This window comes from Ziziphus jujuba, chromosome 1 (genome assembly GCF_031755915.1).
Source record: "Ziziphus jujuba cultivar Dongzao chromosome 1, ASM3175591v1".
Classification (NCBI taxonomy): Eukaryota; Viridiplantae; Streptophyta; class Magnoliopsida; order Rosales; family Rhamnaceae; genus Ziziphus; species Ziziphus jujuba.
In genome coordinates this window covers 423,464-440,000 of record NC_083379.1, presented here as the reverse complement: position 1 = coordinate 440,000, position 16,537 = coordinate 423,464, and the positions used below count along the sequence as shown (strand labels likewise).

At 33.1% G+C, this 16,537-nt stretch overlaps 3 protein-coding genes across 5 annotated transcripts in view; 2 read left to right on the top strand and 1 right to left on the bottom strand.

The window, feature by feature from the left end:
* LOC107415426 (cold-responsive protein kinase 1-like) overlaps positions 1-1,317 on the top strand; it is a 4,709-nt gene extending 3,392 nt beyond the window's left edge. The window contains exons 6-8 of the mRNA XM_016023786.4: positions 136-367; positions 509-659; positions 832-1,317. Coding sequence (XP_015879272.3) covers positions 136-367; positions 509-659; positions 832-1,164 — 716 coding nt within the window. The 3' untranslated portion in view covers positions 1,165-1,317. The remainder of the gene's footprint in view (positions 1-135; positions 368-508; positions 660-831) is intronic.
* A 1,573-nt stretch (positions 1,318-2,890) lies between these two features.
* On the top strand, positions 2,891-9,506 carry LOC107416358 (cysteine-rich receptor-like protein kinase 2). The gene is given in 7 exon segments (XM_025075544.3): positions 2,891-3,462; positions 6,567-7,129; positions 7,460-7,587; positions 7,722-7,935; positions 8,048-8,279; positions 8,526-8,676; positions 8,806-9,506. Coding segments are annotated over 7 exon segments (2,025 nt in total). The 5' UTR covers positions 2,891-3,040; the 3' UTR covers positions 9,121-9,506.
* Positions 9,507-9,633: 127 nt separating this feature from the next.
* Positions 9,634-16,291, bottom strand: LOC107416204 (protein ALTERED PHOSPHATE STARVATION RESPONSE 1). Of its 3 annotated transcripts, XM_016024706.4 has the most exons (6): positions 15,276-16,291; positions 14,231-15,193; positions 12,376-12,551; positions 11,909-12,132; positions 10,985-11,315; positions 9,634-10,352 (listed from the first exon to the last, which is right to left on the bottom strand). In XM_016024706.4, exons 2-6 carry the CDS (start codon positions 14,997-14,999, stop codon positions 9,918-9,920), a joined length of 1,935 nt encoding a protein of 644 aa, XP_015880192.2. In that variant the 5' UTR covers positions 15,000-15,193; positions 15,276-16,291; the 3' UTR covers positions 9,634-9,917. The 3 variants fall into 3 exon arrangements, with proteins under 3 accessions (XP_015880192.2, XP_048332565.1, XP_015880269.2); XM_048476608.2 differs by having other exon boundaries at positions 14,231-16,291; XM_016024783.4 differs by lacking the exon at positions 15,276-16,291 and having other exon boundaries at positions 11,909-12,075; positions 14,231-15,000.
* Positions 16,292-16,537: the final 246 nt, after the last annotated feature.

Below are 16,537 nucleotides of genomic sequence, written 5' to 3'. Positions count from 1 at the left end.
TCAATAATTAGTTCATACATATAAATGTTGGATCTCTCCATTCCCCAATTAGAAATTTTCATCTCTTCTTAGGATGCATTTATATACTTATTTATCCCAAAACTTGTCGTTGTCCATGGAAATTTAATCAAACAGGTGAAAAAAGAGGGACGCTCAATTGGAAACAGAGATATGATATTATAATGGGTACAGCAAGGGGTCTGGCTTATCTGCATGAGGAATTCCATGTGTGTATCATACATAGAGATATCAAAACCAGCAACATTCTTTTAGATGGGGATTTCTATCCCAGAATTGCAGATTTTGGGTTGGCAAGGCTTCTTCCAGAGGATCGATCACATCTCAGTACCAGATTTGCAGGAACATTGTAAGTAATTATAAGCAAAAATTGAAGCATAGACATACACATGGATGCAATGCAACAAAACAATGTAACGGATTAATTCAATAATGTCGCTTTGGATTTTTTGACTTGTTGAGCAAGGACTCACTGATGTTGGGGTTTCAGGGGATACACAGCACCTGAATATGCAATCCACGGCCAGTTATCGGAGAAGGCTGATACCTATAGCTATGGTGTTGTAGTGCTTGAAATTATAAGTGGCCAAAAGAGCAATGAAATTAAACCTGATTCAGCTGGTGAATACCTCCTTGAAAGGGTAATATACGTATATATAAGTTTATAACTTGTTTAATTTGCTACTAATTAATTGTCTCATATCTATATATATATATATATATATAGATCTCTATCATGCTAATTATATTTAGAAGCATAAATATATATAACTGACTGATATTAATTATGATAACTGTGTAATTAATTAAAAGGCGTGGAAGCTTTATGAGAATGAGAAACACCTGGACTTGGTAGATGAAACTCTAGACCGAAAAGATCCGCACTATGAAGAAGAAAATGTGAAAAAAGTGATAGAGATAGCTCTTATGTGCACACAATCATCTCCAATTCAGAGGCCAACAATGTCAGAAGTAGTTGCTCTGCTGAAGAGCAAGGGGTCGTTTGAGCAGAGGACGCTTAGTAGGCCTGTTTTCATTGACGTCAATCAGAGGACACGAGCCGGCAGCGGTGCGGACACTTCAACCTCCACCGCTTCCTCCAATTCTAATGCCACTGTTTCCATCTCTCACTATTCAGGTCGATAGCATGCACTAATACAATATATTACGATACAAAAAATATTGATTATATATTTGTATGTATGATCATATATATATACACACAATATTAATTTGCAAGTTTGTTCCTCCTTATTGAATGCAAGAAGCTTTGTATCAAATGGTATATATATATATATATATATACAAACTGTAGAATGGATTTATCACGTATGATTTTATAAAAATAAATAATAAGTAATATTCTATTTCATAAAAATAAGTAATAGAATGGATTTGTTTTTTATACTATTTCACTTGAATAAGTGAAATTTAAGCTCTTTTGAATTTATTTTTCTCTTTACATCTATTTGGTCATCCACATGGAGCAAATTAAGTAATATTCTTAATATTTTCTTAAGTAAATTAACAATATATTTTATTTGCAAAAGGAATTTTAATTACCCTTTAGCATAAGATATTATCCATATTTATATAAATTCTTGGAGAGTTTAATTTATATTGTCTTGATCAACAATCTTCAATGTATAGTATTTGTTTTAGTAACGGTTTAATATATCTAGAATTATATATAGAATGGACGAGATTGGAGTATTTTAAATTTAGATTCTTTTTTTTTTAAAAGAAATTTTGAAGTTAGTCTAATCAAAGGTAATTAGAATAAAACTTGAAATATTTTTTTTAGGAACTTGAAAATATTTAGAAAAGAATTAAAATAGTTAATTATTCCAAAATCCGTCCGGATTCCATTGAAAAGATAAATAAATAATCAGTGCGGATCCATCATAGATATCAAACAGTGTGATAAAAAGTGGTTTGTCAAAATAGCTAGCCAAACATATAAATATTACTCATGACTTTTTACATTTTATATCCACATCATATACATATATATACATACATTTTTTTTTTCTTTTTGCTGGAAACATATGTATACATACATACATGGAAATTCTATGATGAGTACGGTCCGCATGAGAACTGCAGTATTAGTGACAATTTTTCATAGTATTAATGACGATTTTTTAGAAAATCGTCACTAATACTATGAAAAACCGTCACCAATAATATGGTCCGTATAAGGACCGTTCGCACCATAGACGAACATATATATATATATATATATATATATATATGGCTAACATCACATTTCCCTTCCTTCCGGGGTAATAATGACTAATAGAAATATCTGTTGATTTTTAAATTAGTTTCTTTGTCAACCTTAAAGAAATTAAATCAACATATATATCAAAGTGTCATAAAAAGTGGTTTGTAAAAATAGCCAAACATATAAATATTATTCATGACTTCTACATTTAATATCCACATCATGTACATATATATATATATATATATATATATATATGGCTAACCATCACATTTCCCTTCCTTCCCGGGGTAATACTAATAATGGCTAATAGAAATATCGGTTGATTTTTAAATTAGTTTCTTCTTCAACCTAATAGAAATTAAATGAACCAGTAGGATTGTTTTCATAAGTTTGACCTCAGTATCACGACCACTGAAATTTTTATTGCTCTTATATTATAATATATTATAATCTCTAATATATATTTTAATTTAACTAAAAGTTTTGCTATTTGGTATTATTAGTTAGAATCATTAATAAGGTAAAATTAATTGTTAACGTTTGATTTTATTATTTGTATACTAAAATTTTTTTTAAAAAAAATTAAAAGGAAACCCTTTTAATAGTAAGAATTTAAATTGAATGATTATTGACCAATTTTGATAAAATAAAATAAAAAATTATATTTTTCTTTAATTAATTAATTAGTTGTATATATAGATACCGGAATCTATTTCAATACCAATCCCAATCCGGTGTTAAATCAATTGTTTACAACATTAAAAAGAAAGAAAGAAAGAAAGAAAGAAAGATATGCGCTCAAATTATTTAAAAATACAGGCGGTGGAATCGCCCAAGATGATGATGATGATGATGATGATATGGATATTGATATTGAAGGACGTGGGAAGGGTGAAAGGAGCAGTGGAGGGTGACGATAAGACAAAACTGTTGAACCAGGGATGCAGCCGGTACAACGCCATCGATACTTCCGAGTTCTACTCCAATCTCAACGCCACCTTCTCCGACCTCAGAGCACAACTCACCACCACCACCAAACACTTTGCCACCGCCCAGCAGGTCAAGGGTTCTGACTCCGTCTACGCCCTCGTCCAGTGTCGCAACTACCTCTCAACGCCCGACTGCACTGCCTGTTTTGCAGCCGCTCAGTCCAAAATCAGGAACTGCTCTGCTGCCAACGGTGCCCGACTCATCTACCAAGGCTGCATCCTCAGGTACCTCTTCTTTTTCTTTTCCTTTTTATTTTTTCTTCACATAGTTTAATTTTATACATACATGCATGTGTTATGTATATATATATATATATACCGTGCATTTATGGTGCGAACGGTCTTCATGTGAACTATAGTATTGGTGACGGTTTTTCATAGTATTGGTGACGATTTTCTAAAAAACCGTCGTTAATACTATGAAAAACCGTCATTAATACTGTGATTTTCGTGCGAACCGTCCCCATCATATAATTACCGTATATATATATATATATATATATGAGATTCATTAACAAACATAAACTATATATATATATATATATTTGTGGTGTCATATATATATATATATATATATTTTTTTTTTGTGATTGTTAGCTAGGCGACTTTTGGCTGCGGCCGATCGACCAGTTTTTCAGTAATCCCCTTGTGAATAATACCTTATAACAAATTTATTAATTTTATAATATATATGTATATGTGTGTGTGGGCGTCAAAATTGAAAGTTATTGCTTGATCATGTATAATTAAGAAGAATTAATTATGAAACAATAGCATCTATATATCGTACATGAATATGAACGAGGGTTTTTTTTTTTTTTTTTATGAACATGGTTTTGTTTGTTTGTTTGTTGGTTTTTCAAGATATGAACATGGTGTACTTGATGCATTTTTATGTCTGTACTACTATATATATGCGTGGATCAGAGTCCTCTCCCCCCAGGTGGTGACATGGAAAAGCAAGTAAAATTTGATTAATATTTCTATATTACATGGACAAACATAGAGTGGGGAGAGGGCAAGGGTCAATTTAATTAATTGCGTAACAGCTAGTATGTATATACAATATGACAAGCACTGCCCACTGAATAATGGAATTATGGAAGATATAATATTGTAAATATGCCTAATGGGATTTATGATGTGAAACCAATTAATACCTCATCACAATTGACTACTATACACCATTCTTCCTCTTCTTCTTGTTTACTAATTTATATATACTACAAAACAAATAATTCATATGTCTGTGTATATATATGTATATATATTCGAATGCTTTTGATTTCTTATTACTTTTCGTTAAAATATGTGCTATTCTGGTTTTAGAATTTTTTTTTTTTTTTAATCATGCTTACCACTTCATACTTTGATTTGGTCTATGAATGGACAAGTGATCAACCCCAACTTTTACAAACATTGTCCTTTTTCTTCTTTTTCTTTCTTTTCTTATTCTGTTTCTTTTTTCTTTTTTCTGCTTTTTCTTCTTAATTATTTGAAGACAAGTTGTGAATGACATGCTGTCACTTTTTCTTTTTATAGTAAAAATTATTATACAAATAGTCTCTTTTTTTTTTTTGGCAAGAATTAATATATTTTGGATTCTCAGTAAAGGACTAAAATATATAAAACAAAACACAAAGTAAGTACTTAATTATATACGAGATAAAAAAAAAATTAAAAACTGTAGTATTACTAAATCCATTAATTTTTTTACTATATTTTTAAAAATATTATGACACATTAATCTATATTTTTATCTTATATTTTTTTCCTTTTTTTCTTTTTCTTTTCGACAATATATATTAAACTTATTAAAGTGGGATTAAATTGGGGACAGGAGAATTTAACTTTTGGACAATATTAAACTTATTAAAATGGGATTAAACCGGGGGGAGGAGAATTTCACAACGATTAATGCCACTGAGCCAAACCTACTTATACAACCCCTTTGAAAAATCTAATGATGATGTGTTTTTACCGTTCATGTGTTAGGTAACATCCCAATATTGTCTAAATCGTTGTCTTCAGCACACAAGTTTGTTAATTAACCAACCCTCCCTATAAAAGTCAACTAATACAAGTCATTTATACTTTTCTTTTTCCAAATAAAATTCATTAAAAAATTAATTAACAATTTCATTGCCATATAAATGTACATATACAAATATATATATATATATATATATATATAAGGAGTTGATATGGTGTAGTTGGTCAGCATATGAATCCGTATCAAAACTGATAAAAAAAATATTAACTTTGTTGTTACACAAATACATCAAAACCAACGTTTTGTTTTTTTAAATATCGATTTTGGTACGGATTGCATACAGATAGACTGTACAATAAACAAACTTATATGTGTGTATATATATATATATGCATGCAATCTTCCGTTAATGTCTTATACATTAATTAATGTCTTAAACATTAATTATATTTCAAACATATATTGCTCATTTAGTCAAAAAAAAGTGAATCTTAGATGTAATTTGGTAATGTAATTTGGTAATGTAATGGTTCTTTATTTTTATTTTTTTTATTTTTCCTTACTTGTTTTTTGAAATATTATTTATTTTTCTCTACCTGATTTTGTGTGATTTATTTATTTTAAATATTTGTTAGTAATAGTTTAAATGTGAGACATCTCAATTAACTACAAAATTAAAGAATAAAAATAAATCGAAGGGCAATTTCCAAATTGTGATGGTGTTTCTTTTTTTCTTTTTTTTTTTCCTTCCCTTTTCCTTCAAACTTATAGTTAATTTAAATGCATAATAAGCTCTAATTAGTACTAACAAATTTATATTTGAAATAAACTAATTACACAAAATTAGATGGAAAAAACAACAAACAAACAAACAAAAATGCAAAAAATCATCATTATGTTACCGAAGGTCAACTTAATAGTTAGGTTTTTTTTATCAAGCTCTAATAAAAAAAAAATTAGACTTTTTACACCAATATTCATTGTACCTCATTGATTTTTTCAGAATGTGGTTTGAGCTATTTCAAGTGCACTTATTTTATTTGTAAAAATGTCCGTAAACAGTTAAAGATACATAAAGATTTGGAAACTAATTCAGGAGTATTGATCCCGAAAAAATATTCAGCGACTAGCAAAGTATAAAATCATAAGAAATTTAGAGACACTAATGCAGAAAAGCCAAAAATTTAACAGAACAATCAATCACGATATAATTTATGGGTGAAAAAAAAAGAAAAAATGCTGGCTGCAATTTGATTATATATATATATATATATATATGCTGGCTGTAAAACTAAGTTTTTCTTTGAAAAAATAAATAAATAAATATTTTGTGGAGGTACGAGAGCAGTGGATTCTTTGAGCAGACAAGTGTTGCGGGGAACACAGCGATCTGCTAGAACCAAACACTAACATCAGGGGCTACAGCTTTTAGTGCAACAGTTGAAGGACTGATATCTGATCTCCAAGAAGCAACACCCAAAATCAATGGCTTTTTTGCAGCAAGCAAGAGGGAAATAACTGCTACAAGTAATAATAATAATATTAATAATAATGCATCATCATCAGCGGTTTATGGTGTAGCCCAATGTGTGGAAACGGTAAGCAAGAGCGGTTGTGAGGAATGTTTGAAGGTTGCATATGTAAACTTGCAGGGGTGCCTTCCTGATTCAGGTGGTAGTTCAGTGGATGCTGGGTGTTTTCTGAGATACTCAAACACTCCCTTCTTTGCTGACAATCAAACTACAAACCTCTCTCCTTTCTTGACTAACAATGGGGCTTCAACCAAGAATGGTGCCATTATAGGAGGAGTTGTTGGAGGTCTGGCAGGTCTTCTCTTGCTCCTTCTTGGATTGTTTTTCTGGTTTAAACGATCAAGAAAGTCCGAGGCAGTCCCTAGAGGTAAACAGCCTCCTCCATTTGGATTTTCACCTTGCATTATCATTTTTAATTTTGTGTGTGGCGTTAGTTTTTTCTTCCTTTTGTTTTGTTCCCCCCTTATAATCTGGTGCCACTAGTTTACATATTGATTATTGTTACCTACTAATTACAAAGCAAAATAAAGTAATAATATATGGCTTGTTTAGCTTCTTCGACCTTTCATACTCAGTTTGTTTGTTGATAGTTGATACATCTTATTTCTGGTTTTTCTTCCATGCAATTAAAATGAAGGCAAACTTGTAGATAAAAAGACAAAAGGTGACTCCAATATTTTACAATTATCATCAACAGGTGACATTTTGGGAGCGACTGAATTGCAGGGCCCTGTGAATTATAGTTACAAAGTTTTGAAATATGCAACAAAAAACTACAGTGAAGAAAACAAACTTGGCGAAGGAGGTTTTGGTGATGTATATAAGGTAGCATATTGAAAATATATAAGATGTTCCAAGTACGTCTTGCTGATATATCATTCATCATTAATAACCAATCCCAATTTGCTTTCACACTTAAAAAAGGATAGGATATCATGCATATGATTGAACTTGAACAGGGTACTCTTAGGAATGGGAAGATAGTTGCAGTCAAAAAGCTAGCAATAGGGCAATCCCGCATGGCAAAGGATGAGTTCGAGAGTGAAGTAAAGCTTATAAGTAATGTTCATCATCGAAACCTCATTCGTCTTCTTGGCTGTTGCAGCAAAGGGCCAGAACTGCTTCTGGTGTATGAGTTCATGCCAAATGGCAGCTTAGACAAATTCTTGTTCAGTAAGTTTATTGATATTCAACCTCTCCACTTCTAAGAAATTTTGACGTTTCATGATGGACATACTCTTGTATATTTTATCTCACTTTTCGTCCATGGAAATTAATAAAACAGGAGACAAAAAAGGGACACTCAATTGGAAACAGAGATTTGACATAATAATGGGAACAGCTAGGGGTCTGGCTTATTTACATGAGGAATTCCATGTGTGTATCATACATAGAGATATCAAAACCAGCAACATTCTTTTAGATGAAGATTTCCATCCCAGAATTGCAGATTTTGGGTTGGCAAGGCTTCTTCCTGAGGATCGGAGTCATCTCAGTACCAGATTTGCGGGAACATTGTAAGTACTCTGTCAAGCCACATTATTCTCTACTTCTTCTTCTTCTTTTTTCCTTTTTCTTTTTTTTTTTTTTTTTTTCTAGTTTCAAGTATTTAGTAGATGATATAATGTACGATTAAGTTGTGGAAATATATAAAAAGCCGGTGTTCATGTCAAATTACATAATCTTCAGAATCAGATACTGGCCCATCAAAGTGTATGTTTAACAGACTAATTTACTGATATACCTCACGGTTTCACTTTCAGGGGATACACAGCACCTGAATATGCAATCCATGGCCAGTTATCAGAGAAGGCTGACACCTACAGCTATGGTGTCGTTGTGCTTGAAATCATAAGTGGCCAAAAGAGCAATGAAATTAAAGCTGATTCAGGGGGTGAATATCTTCTTGAAAGGGTATTATTTTTAATCTCCCAAGTATTTAGTTTTTTCCCCTTATATTTCCATATGTCAAGTATAAATATTATCCTTCTAATCAACAAACATATATATATATATATATATATACATGTGATTGTGTTATAGGCGTGGAAACTTTATGAGGATGAGAAGCAGTTGGAGTTGGTGGATGAAAGTTTAGACGAAAACGAATATGAAGCAGAAAACATGAAAAAAGTGATAGAGATAGCTCTTATGTGCACACAATCAACACCCGTTCAGAGGCCTACAATGTCTGAAGTAGTTGCTTTGCTTAAAAGCAGGAGCCCCTTAGAGCAGAGGCCACTTACCAAGCCTATCTTCATTGATGCCAAACAGAGGACAAGAAGTGATACTTCAACCTCCACTGCTTCCTCCAATTCTAATGCTACCGTCTCCATCTCTCAGGTGTCTGGTCGATAAGATTCAGATTCTGAATGTCACATCCATACACACACCACACATGCACGTGTATACATAAGTCTTTTTGAGAACACTTTAGATGGCAATAATCCTATGTTATTGAGTACCAAATCCTAGTTCAATTAGGTCTGCGGGAATTTGCAATTTTCCTTTTATGTGGTTATGAAGATCTTGTATTTACTCATATTCCTTCATATTCCTTCCTCTTTATTTCTAGAAGCCTGTATTGAAAGTATATATAAATTATCGAAGAGAATTATGTTGTCTTGAATCTTGATTACCATTGGATTACTGAAAAATGGGGTTTTCCTTTTCTTTTTCTTTTCTTTTTTCTAATTTAAACACTCTTTTATACTCATCTTAACCCCGGGATGCAACAGGAAGGTTTGTCTTTTGAAAAGCCACAAGGACAGTCTCTTTGTTTTGATGGTATAGGAAATTACTATGTTTTCCAAAAAGATTAGTTATATAACAGCAAACTAACAAAATATTATATTCCAAGAACAGCATAAATGAAACTTGAAAATATATTTTTAGGACACTTTTATAATGCTATGGACAATATTTTAAAAATTCTATTAGATAGAACACAATCCTGAAGCGCAGAATTTAGAAAACTAATATTTCCACAAGGATCAGGAATATTTGCTAAAATATACAAATTTCCAATACCCATAGTCAAATCCCCACTTCCACCACAGTAAATAACCTGGACTTAAAAGACCTGATAACCTGGAACCAACTCAACTCCATCTCCATTTTTGGGAAAAATAAAATGTAAAATTGTTTGGGATTTTCTATGCACCATCACAAGGATCTGCAGGCTTAATGTGGTTGAAACTACCCTCAATGGCCGCAATATAGTCCCTACAGAATCCCGTTAATTCTAGGAATAAATTAGGGAGGCTCGTTTTCAGGTTATTTAAAGTCATGGTGTTGCTAACCTGCACAGAATTGAGATATTTGGACTTCTCCATTTCCACTTGCTTCGTCAAGGCTTCAATTTTGGCATGTTTAAGTGACAATGGATGCTTAGGGCTCAAACCAGAGGCCACATCTTCGACAGCAAAGCTACCCTCAAGTTTCCCCTTCATCTCAGACAGCGACTGTTGCTCCTTTTGTAGCTTTTTCTCAATTTTACCATATTTTCTCTGTAGGTTGCGCTCCTCTTCCTGTTGTAGACGTATCAAGTGGATGGCTGACCAGAGGCTCTTAATGGCCTCTGAGGCTACCTGGAATCATGAAAAAATAGCATGAGTGATAATTTCCTGCATGAAAACATAGCAAATTAATTATTTTTCTTGCAAGTTACCAAATAATTTATTACATTTTTTATATTAAGAAAATTTATTCACCCCACTGAAATGTTTCCAACTTCCAAAAAGAATTGCCTTGGGTTAAGATTCATTCAGATTAATGATCGTTCCCTTCCTTAGTTTTTGCAGGAAGCTTATTTTTCTTAGGTGTTCCCTTAAACTTGCTTTTGATTGGTTATTTTAGGGGATTTAACAAAGTGCAACGGATTTTTAGAAAAGTTGACCTTGATGTTGATCTTAGCTGCCCCATATAAACTTTATGCCTCTACCTTAATAGACACAAAAGCATTTGGAAGCAAATTGGTCTACACTGATATTTAAGCTGACATGTTTTATATGCAATAATGCAAGGTAGATGTCACGACCCATAAACCACCTGAAGTCCAAAGACTTCAAAAAACAAGTGATGGCAGGATATCAATATAGACATTAGGATTTTCAGCAACAATTAGATCCATGTCTCACATGTTAGATCTCTGGAGTTTCCTTTCCCAAAAATTTCAGGAAATTCAGCGATAAACAATGAAATATGATACCAGAAGAAGTACCTTATCTGGTAATTTATCAAGGGCAAGCTGCCATTGGTCAGAAAAGCTATGTACAGCAGATGAGTAAAGACTCTGTCGCTGCTCATCCACAAGTCTACCAGTGAGTCGGATCCACCTACAAAGGGCTCTTACATAATCCTGTTGAGATTTTACAAATTTGCAGAAGCTATTGAACCAGCAATTGACCTCAGTTTCAAGCTGGGCTGCAGCTTGCCGGCGGTAATCAGTACTCAGGTCCATTCTTTGATTGTCAGTTAGATGATCTAACTGCTGTGAAATATGGAATTGAGCCTGGTGACAGTCGTTCATTGTTCTCCACAAGTGCAACAGTCTGTAAGATGATTCACGTTAGATCACAATCATACATGTATACATTTTTCACCATATATTACCAAGAGATAATTTTTTTCTTTTTTTTTTCTTTTTTTCTTTTTTTCTTTTTTTTTTTTTTTTTGTGAAACAACCAAGAGATAATTAAGGTTTAAAAGCATCCTTTTACCATAAAGACAATCTTATAAGACTGTATTGACTTTTGGTACATCCATGTCAGTTTTTTGTAGCTATACCATTGGATGTGGAAACATCATTCCATTCAACTTAGTTTTGCATAAATTACCAATCATAACAAAACGGTACACTCCAAAAGGAAAGAAAATTTAAATTATGAAAAGGGACTGATGACATTGAACCTCAGATATTTTATCATAGAGAAGAGGATGATATTCCATCAACATAAAGAATTACTTTGAACAAAATCCCGATGAATGGGAAAAATCAATCATTTGCTTTCACGGTATAGAAATGCAGAACAAGGTATAGTGACAGATAGCACTTAATTAAAAAGCTCTTAAAATCACAACTTTATCATATATATTTCAGGGTCACAAGACCATAAATATTAGATTTCAATACCTAAACTCTTACCCGAAAGTCAGTGCGACCAACTGAGGATACAGCTCATCATCTATGAGATTCAATATAGAAGAACAAGTCTTACTTATTAATTGTTGCAAACGTGATATTTCACCCTCCAAATGCTCAACATTCAATCGTGTTTTCTCAGTCTTGGTCCAATCTTGGTTTTCTGCCTCCTGCTTTTGCAGTAACAAGGATTTTCTCTCATACTGTAATTTGGCAAACTCTTCCTTCTATATAATAAAGTAACAGTTAAATCCATAAGAAACAAGGACAAACCACAAGAAAATGAAGAAGAAGAAAAATCTTGATAAATAGATCGCACAGTTTCTTCATTGATCATCTCATGGAACATCATTGAGTATGACACAAACACAGACCACAGCCATCTTCAAGATACCGTTTCAAATGAATAAAATGTGAATTATCAATTTTCACATACTGATATGCTGGGTATAATTAAAAATCAATTTTACCTTGATGTACTTGTATAGATTCTTTTCCTCAGCACATAATTTTCCAAGTGTGATGCTATGAGCTCCAGGCCTGCATGGTTCACTTGCACCACTTGGCTCAACAGCATCTCTTGTCAACCTATCAGACCGACTCCGTGATAAAGCACTAACAACTTTAGCAGAATTGTACCTTTTACCTGTAAATGATTAATGTACTAATAAAAATCTACAGACTAAATAAGAAACCAGTAAATTTGTGATAAGAACAGACTGATATTTATGACAAAGTAAGAAACAGAAAATAACATTTTTCAGCAAAAATTATTAAAACGAATGCATATTAGGGGTCAAGTCATAGGCTTTGTACCACAAGAAACAACCAAACAAATTTAAGTTGATATCAAGTTGCTTAAATAAAATAAGTATACTAGGAGATAGAAAGGATAACCTTCCATGTTTCAGTGGTCATTAATATCTATCAGCTTTGCAATGTAGGATATCAAATATTGAGAGACATAAAAGTGCAAGTTTCAGAACCAAATAGTCATCTCACACGATTGTTAATAACATACTAGAATTATCCAGCTATATTTAAGTTATGATAAAAACAAAAAGTTTTAAATGCATATGTTTTCCCTCATAAAAATACAACAATTATGTGCTTATTTTTCCAAAATGCACAATAACTAATTGTATAACACATACTGACACAAAAATTTAATAATAGATAGTAGGTTAAATGAACAATTAAAATTCTTATTAGATTAATGGTTCAGCTCCATGTTCTTGAACGTATTAGCAGACTAGTAAGGCTTCAAGTTATAGCATGCTCAATAGGATAAATGATCACTCACCTTTGCTGCATATCCAAATGACAATGAAATTTTACAGCAATGCATGTTAAATTATGTCTCTTATTGATAAATTATATACCAACAACAACAGGTATGCACTATACTAATTGACCAGTGTATCATATGTCAAATAGGCTCTAAAGTTTCTTTCTATTTATTTTCAATAAGCTAATGAAGATGGGATAAAGGCTCAGAACCAACTTCCTGGCTCATACTATATGAAATAGCCAGTTTGGTCATCAGGCTTTCTCTATCTTAAAAAAGAGATCTTATGGAGTAGCCACTCAAAAAGCACCAATTTTCTTAAGTCAATGAAGCAAAGCCCTAAAAAAATTTTTTGTCTTATGATGAGAGTTTCTCATATATCTCAGTCACACCAAAAACTTCAGCAGAATAATCATACAGATTCTACAAAACAAAATTCTGAGTAACAATCCGTAATTTATAAAATAAGTTATTTAACAACCAGCAAATAGAAGTTCAGACTAAAATACCAGCAAAGTTTAGGCAAAAATCCAGGTAATATTTGATATCAATTTTAAATGAAAGATATATTTCTAGAATTTTAAAGGCTTGCAAAGAACCACAATAATCCAATTACAAATATGGAATGCACATCACCAAAAAACCCTAATCCCAATGTAATTTATAATATAATAACTTAAGGCACAAGGCTCTTCACAGAGGTAGGCTAGAAGACACAATATGCAAACATTTAATAGAACTGAAAATGAGACCCTCTGATAAGAAGACAACTTCTAGCATGATAAACACAATGCTGAAAACTTAATCATTAGCGACCAACCCAGCTATTAATAAATTCTTCTAAATATCTTAATAATCTAATAATTACTTTATGTACATATATATATTTTCTCAGGTTTGTTGTTCTTGATTTTCTAAAACTAATATTGATATACACGCATATATATAAGGACTTACAAACATGCATATGTAGAGATGGATATGCAAGTAAATATTAAAAAGCCAGATGGATAAACAGAGCTTGTATTTACACTTACTATCTTGTGAGCTCTGGGTCAGAAACTTATCCCTTCCAGTGATGTCCATGAGAACAGCAATTTCCTTCACACCACCCGATGCTTTCAGGAAATAATCATCTAACTCCTTGGCTATACCCTCCAAGGACTTTTTGCTTCTCAATGATACCATGGCCAATTCTGCAGTGTCTTTTGTATACCTGCTCATTGTAGATGAATTATCATCAGCCAATCCTGGAGGTTGTGATTTCCCAGGGAGTGGCTTAGAAACAATATCTATAGAATCTTCCCCTTCCTGTTCTTCTTCAAAATCAGTCTTAGTCTCTGCCCAGTTTTCCTCATCAACTGTTTCCCCCGTTTCATGTCTTTCCCAATTTTGTGGTGAAGAAGACTTTAAAAAGTCCCAAGCAGAGTTGAGTATAAAATCTGCTGAGGTATCACCCACAGAAATCTCAGTGCTTTCTTCTTTGCCAACCACTCTCTGATTATTATCCGACTTCCTTAAATCAGGACTAAAAGGAGGTGGTGGTGGTGGTGGTGGCAGAGGAGGAGGTGGAGGTGGGGGCGAGGGTGGCAATGCCAAATAATGATGGGTACTTTCGAGCTCCAATGATTCCGACTCAGTAAATTGCCGGAGGGTTACTCCAGTATTCTTCAATGCTCTAAGATAAGCAAATTGGGAATCTGCAAATTCTCCTCTAAGCACCACCAACTGTTTCATTAGCTTTTTTCTCTCCTTGAAAACCTGCACCCTCTCTTCCTTATCAATCCTCGATGCAACACAACCCATTCTGTTTAAATGTATCGGCGAGTGGGATAACAGTGAATGCAAGCTCACATTCTTAAAAGGAAAATAGAGGTGACAAACAGCAATTCAAACGGACAGTAACAGCACAAAGAAAGACCACTCACTCCTCAGGAATATTATGATTACCAATCAAATAAGGTAAACCCTCCAAATCCAAAAGGTCACTGCATACATTCCTGGTGATTCAGAGGACGCAACTTTTACCAAAAATTTTCTCTATTTTTTTTTTATCCATAAACAAAATTTCTAAATGGGTACCTGATTTTGCTAGTCTACTCAGCTATAATCGTGGCCATTAATACAAATGATCTTCAGGTCAAGAGATCAAACCCCCACTATACCTTCGAATCATGAATCATGAATCATGAATATGCCACTATCACCCGACTTCCAATGACTCGGAAGACCCCAGGGAAGCATCAAAGGAAACAAGAATGCCCAGTTCCAGAATCTCTATATCCCCCCACCCCCTCAAAAAAAAAAAAATAAATAAATAAATAACAATGCTAATATTTTTTTACTAAAAAAAAATAAAATAGAGAAACGAAGAACAAATGAAAGGAACGTAATAGATTCGATTAGATAGAAGTTCAAGAAAGGATTTTTTAATGGTAAAATAATAATAACAATAATAATAAAGAGAGAGAGAGACGAAAACAAGAGTTCTGAAATAGAAACTGTCAGACAGAGAGAGAATCGAGCAAAGCAAGAGAGCAATGCTTTCCCTGCAAGCACAGTAGAAACTAGCAACTACAACGACTACTGCAGTAGTCTCTCGAACAAGAGATTTGGTTTTTGAAAACGCCAAGACAAAACACAGAATCTTCTTCAAACAACAAAGAATAAGAATGCTTTAAAAAGGGATTAACTGGACCGAGAACATCAAAGACCCAGAGAGAGAAAGCACAGCGAGTCGAGAGCTCGAGACCCAAGAAGCATCCTAAGCAAAAAACAAGCGCATTTTAGCACAAACCCATTAATGTTATTATATTTACTTATGAAGGAAGTAACTGAGCCTTGAATGATGAATAAATATTGAATGGTTGGGCCAGTCCACCATTAAAAGCATTCCTTCTTTTGACTAACCAAGCGTCCCAGCACACAGCGAGAGAGAGAGTACTGCGACACCGGATGCACCTTAGCATTAAAAAGCATGCGCATTTAGTTTGATATGACACGTTGCGCTGTTTAGCCTTGAAAGCAAAAAGAAGGTAGGAAGGGGAAAAGCAAAGTCCCTACCGGCCAAAATTTTAAAAGCCAAAACCCGGTTTTCCTTGCTGCTGCTTTCTCTGTTTTATTTTTATGACCTTTTTGTAGAAAGAGGTCTTTTTGTGACTAATAATTCGGCTTTTGTAGTGGATGTCTGACAGAGTTTGTTTGTAATAAGCAATTGTTAATAATAATAAATATTATGTTTTCTTTCCTTCTTTCTTTCTGGGTGTGTTGCCTTTTGTCACGCTCACCCTTCTCCCCCACATTTTAAAGAAACTCGCTCATCAACATCCTTCCTTCCTTTTCAT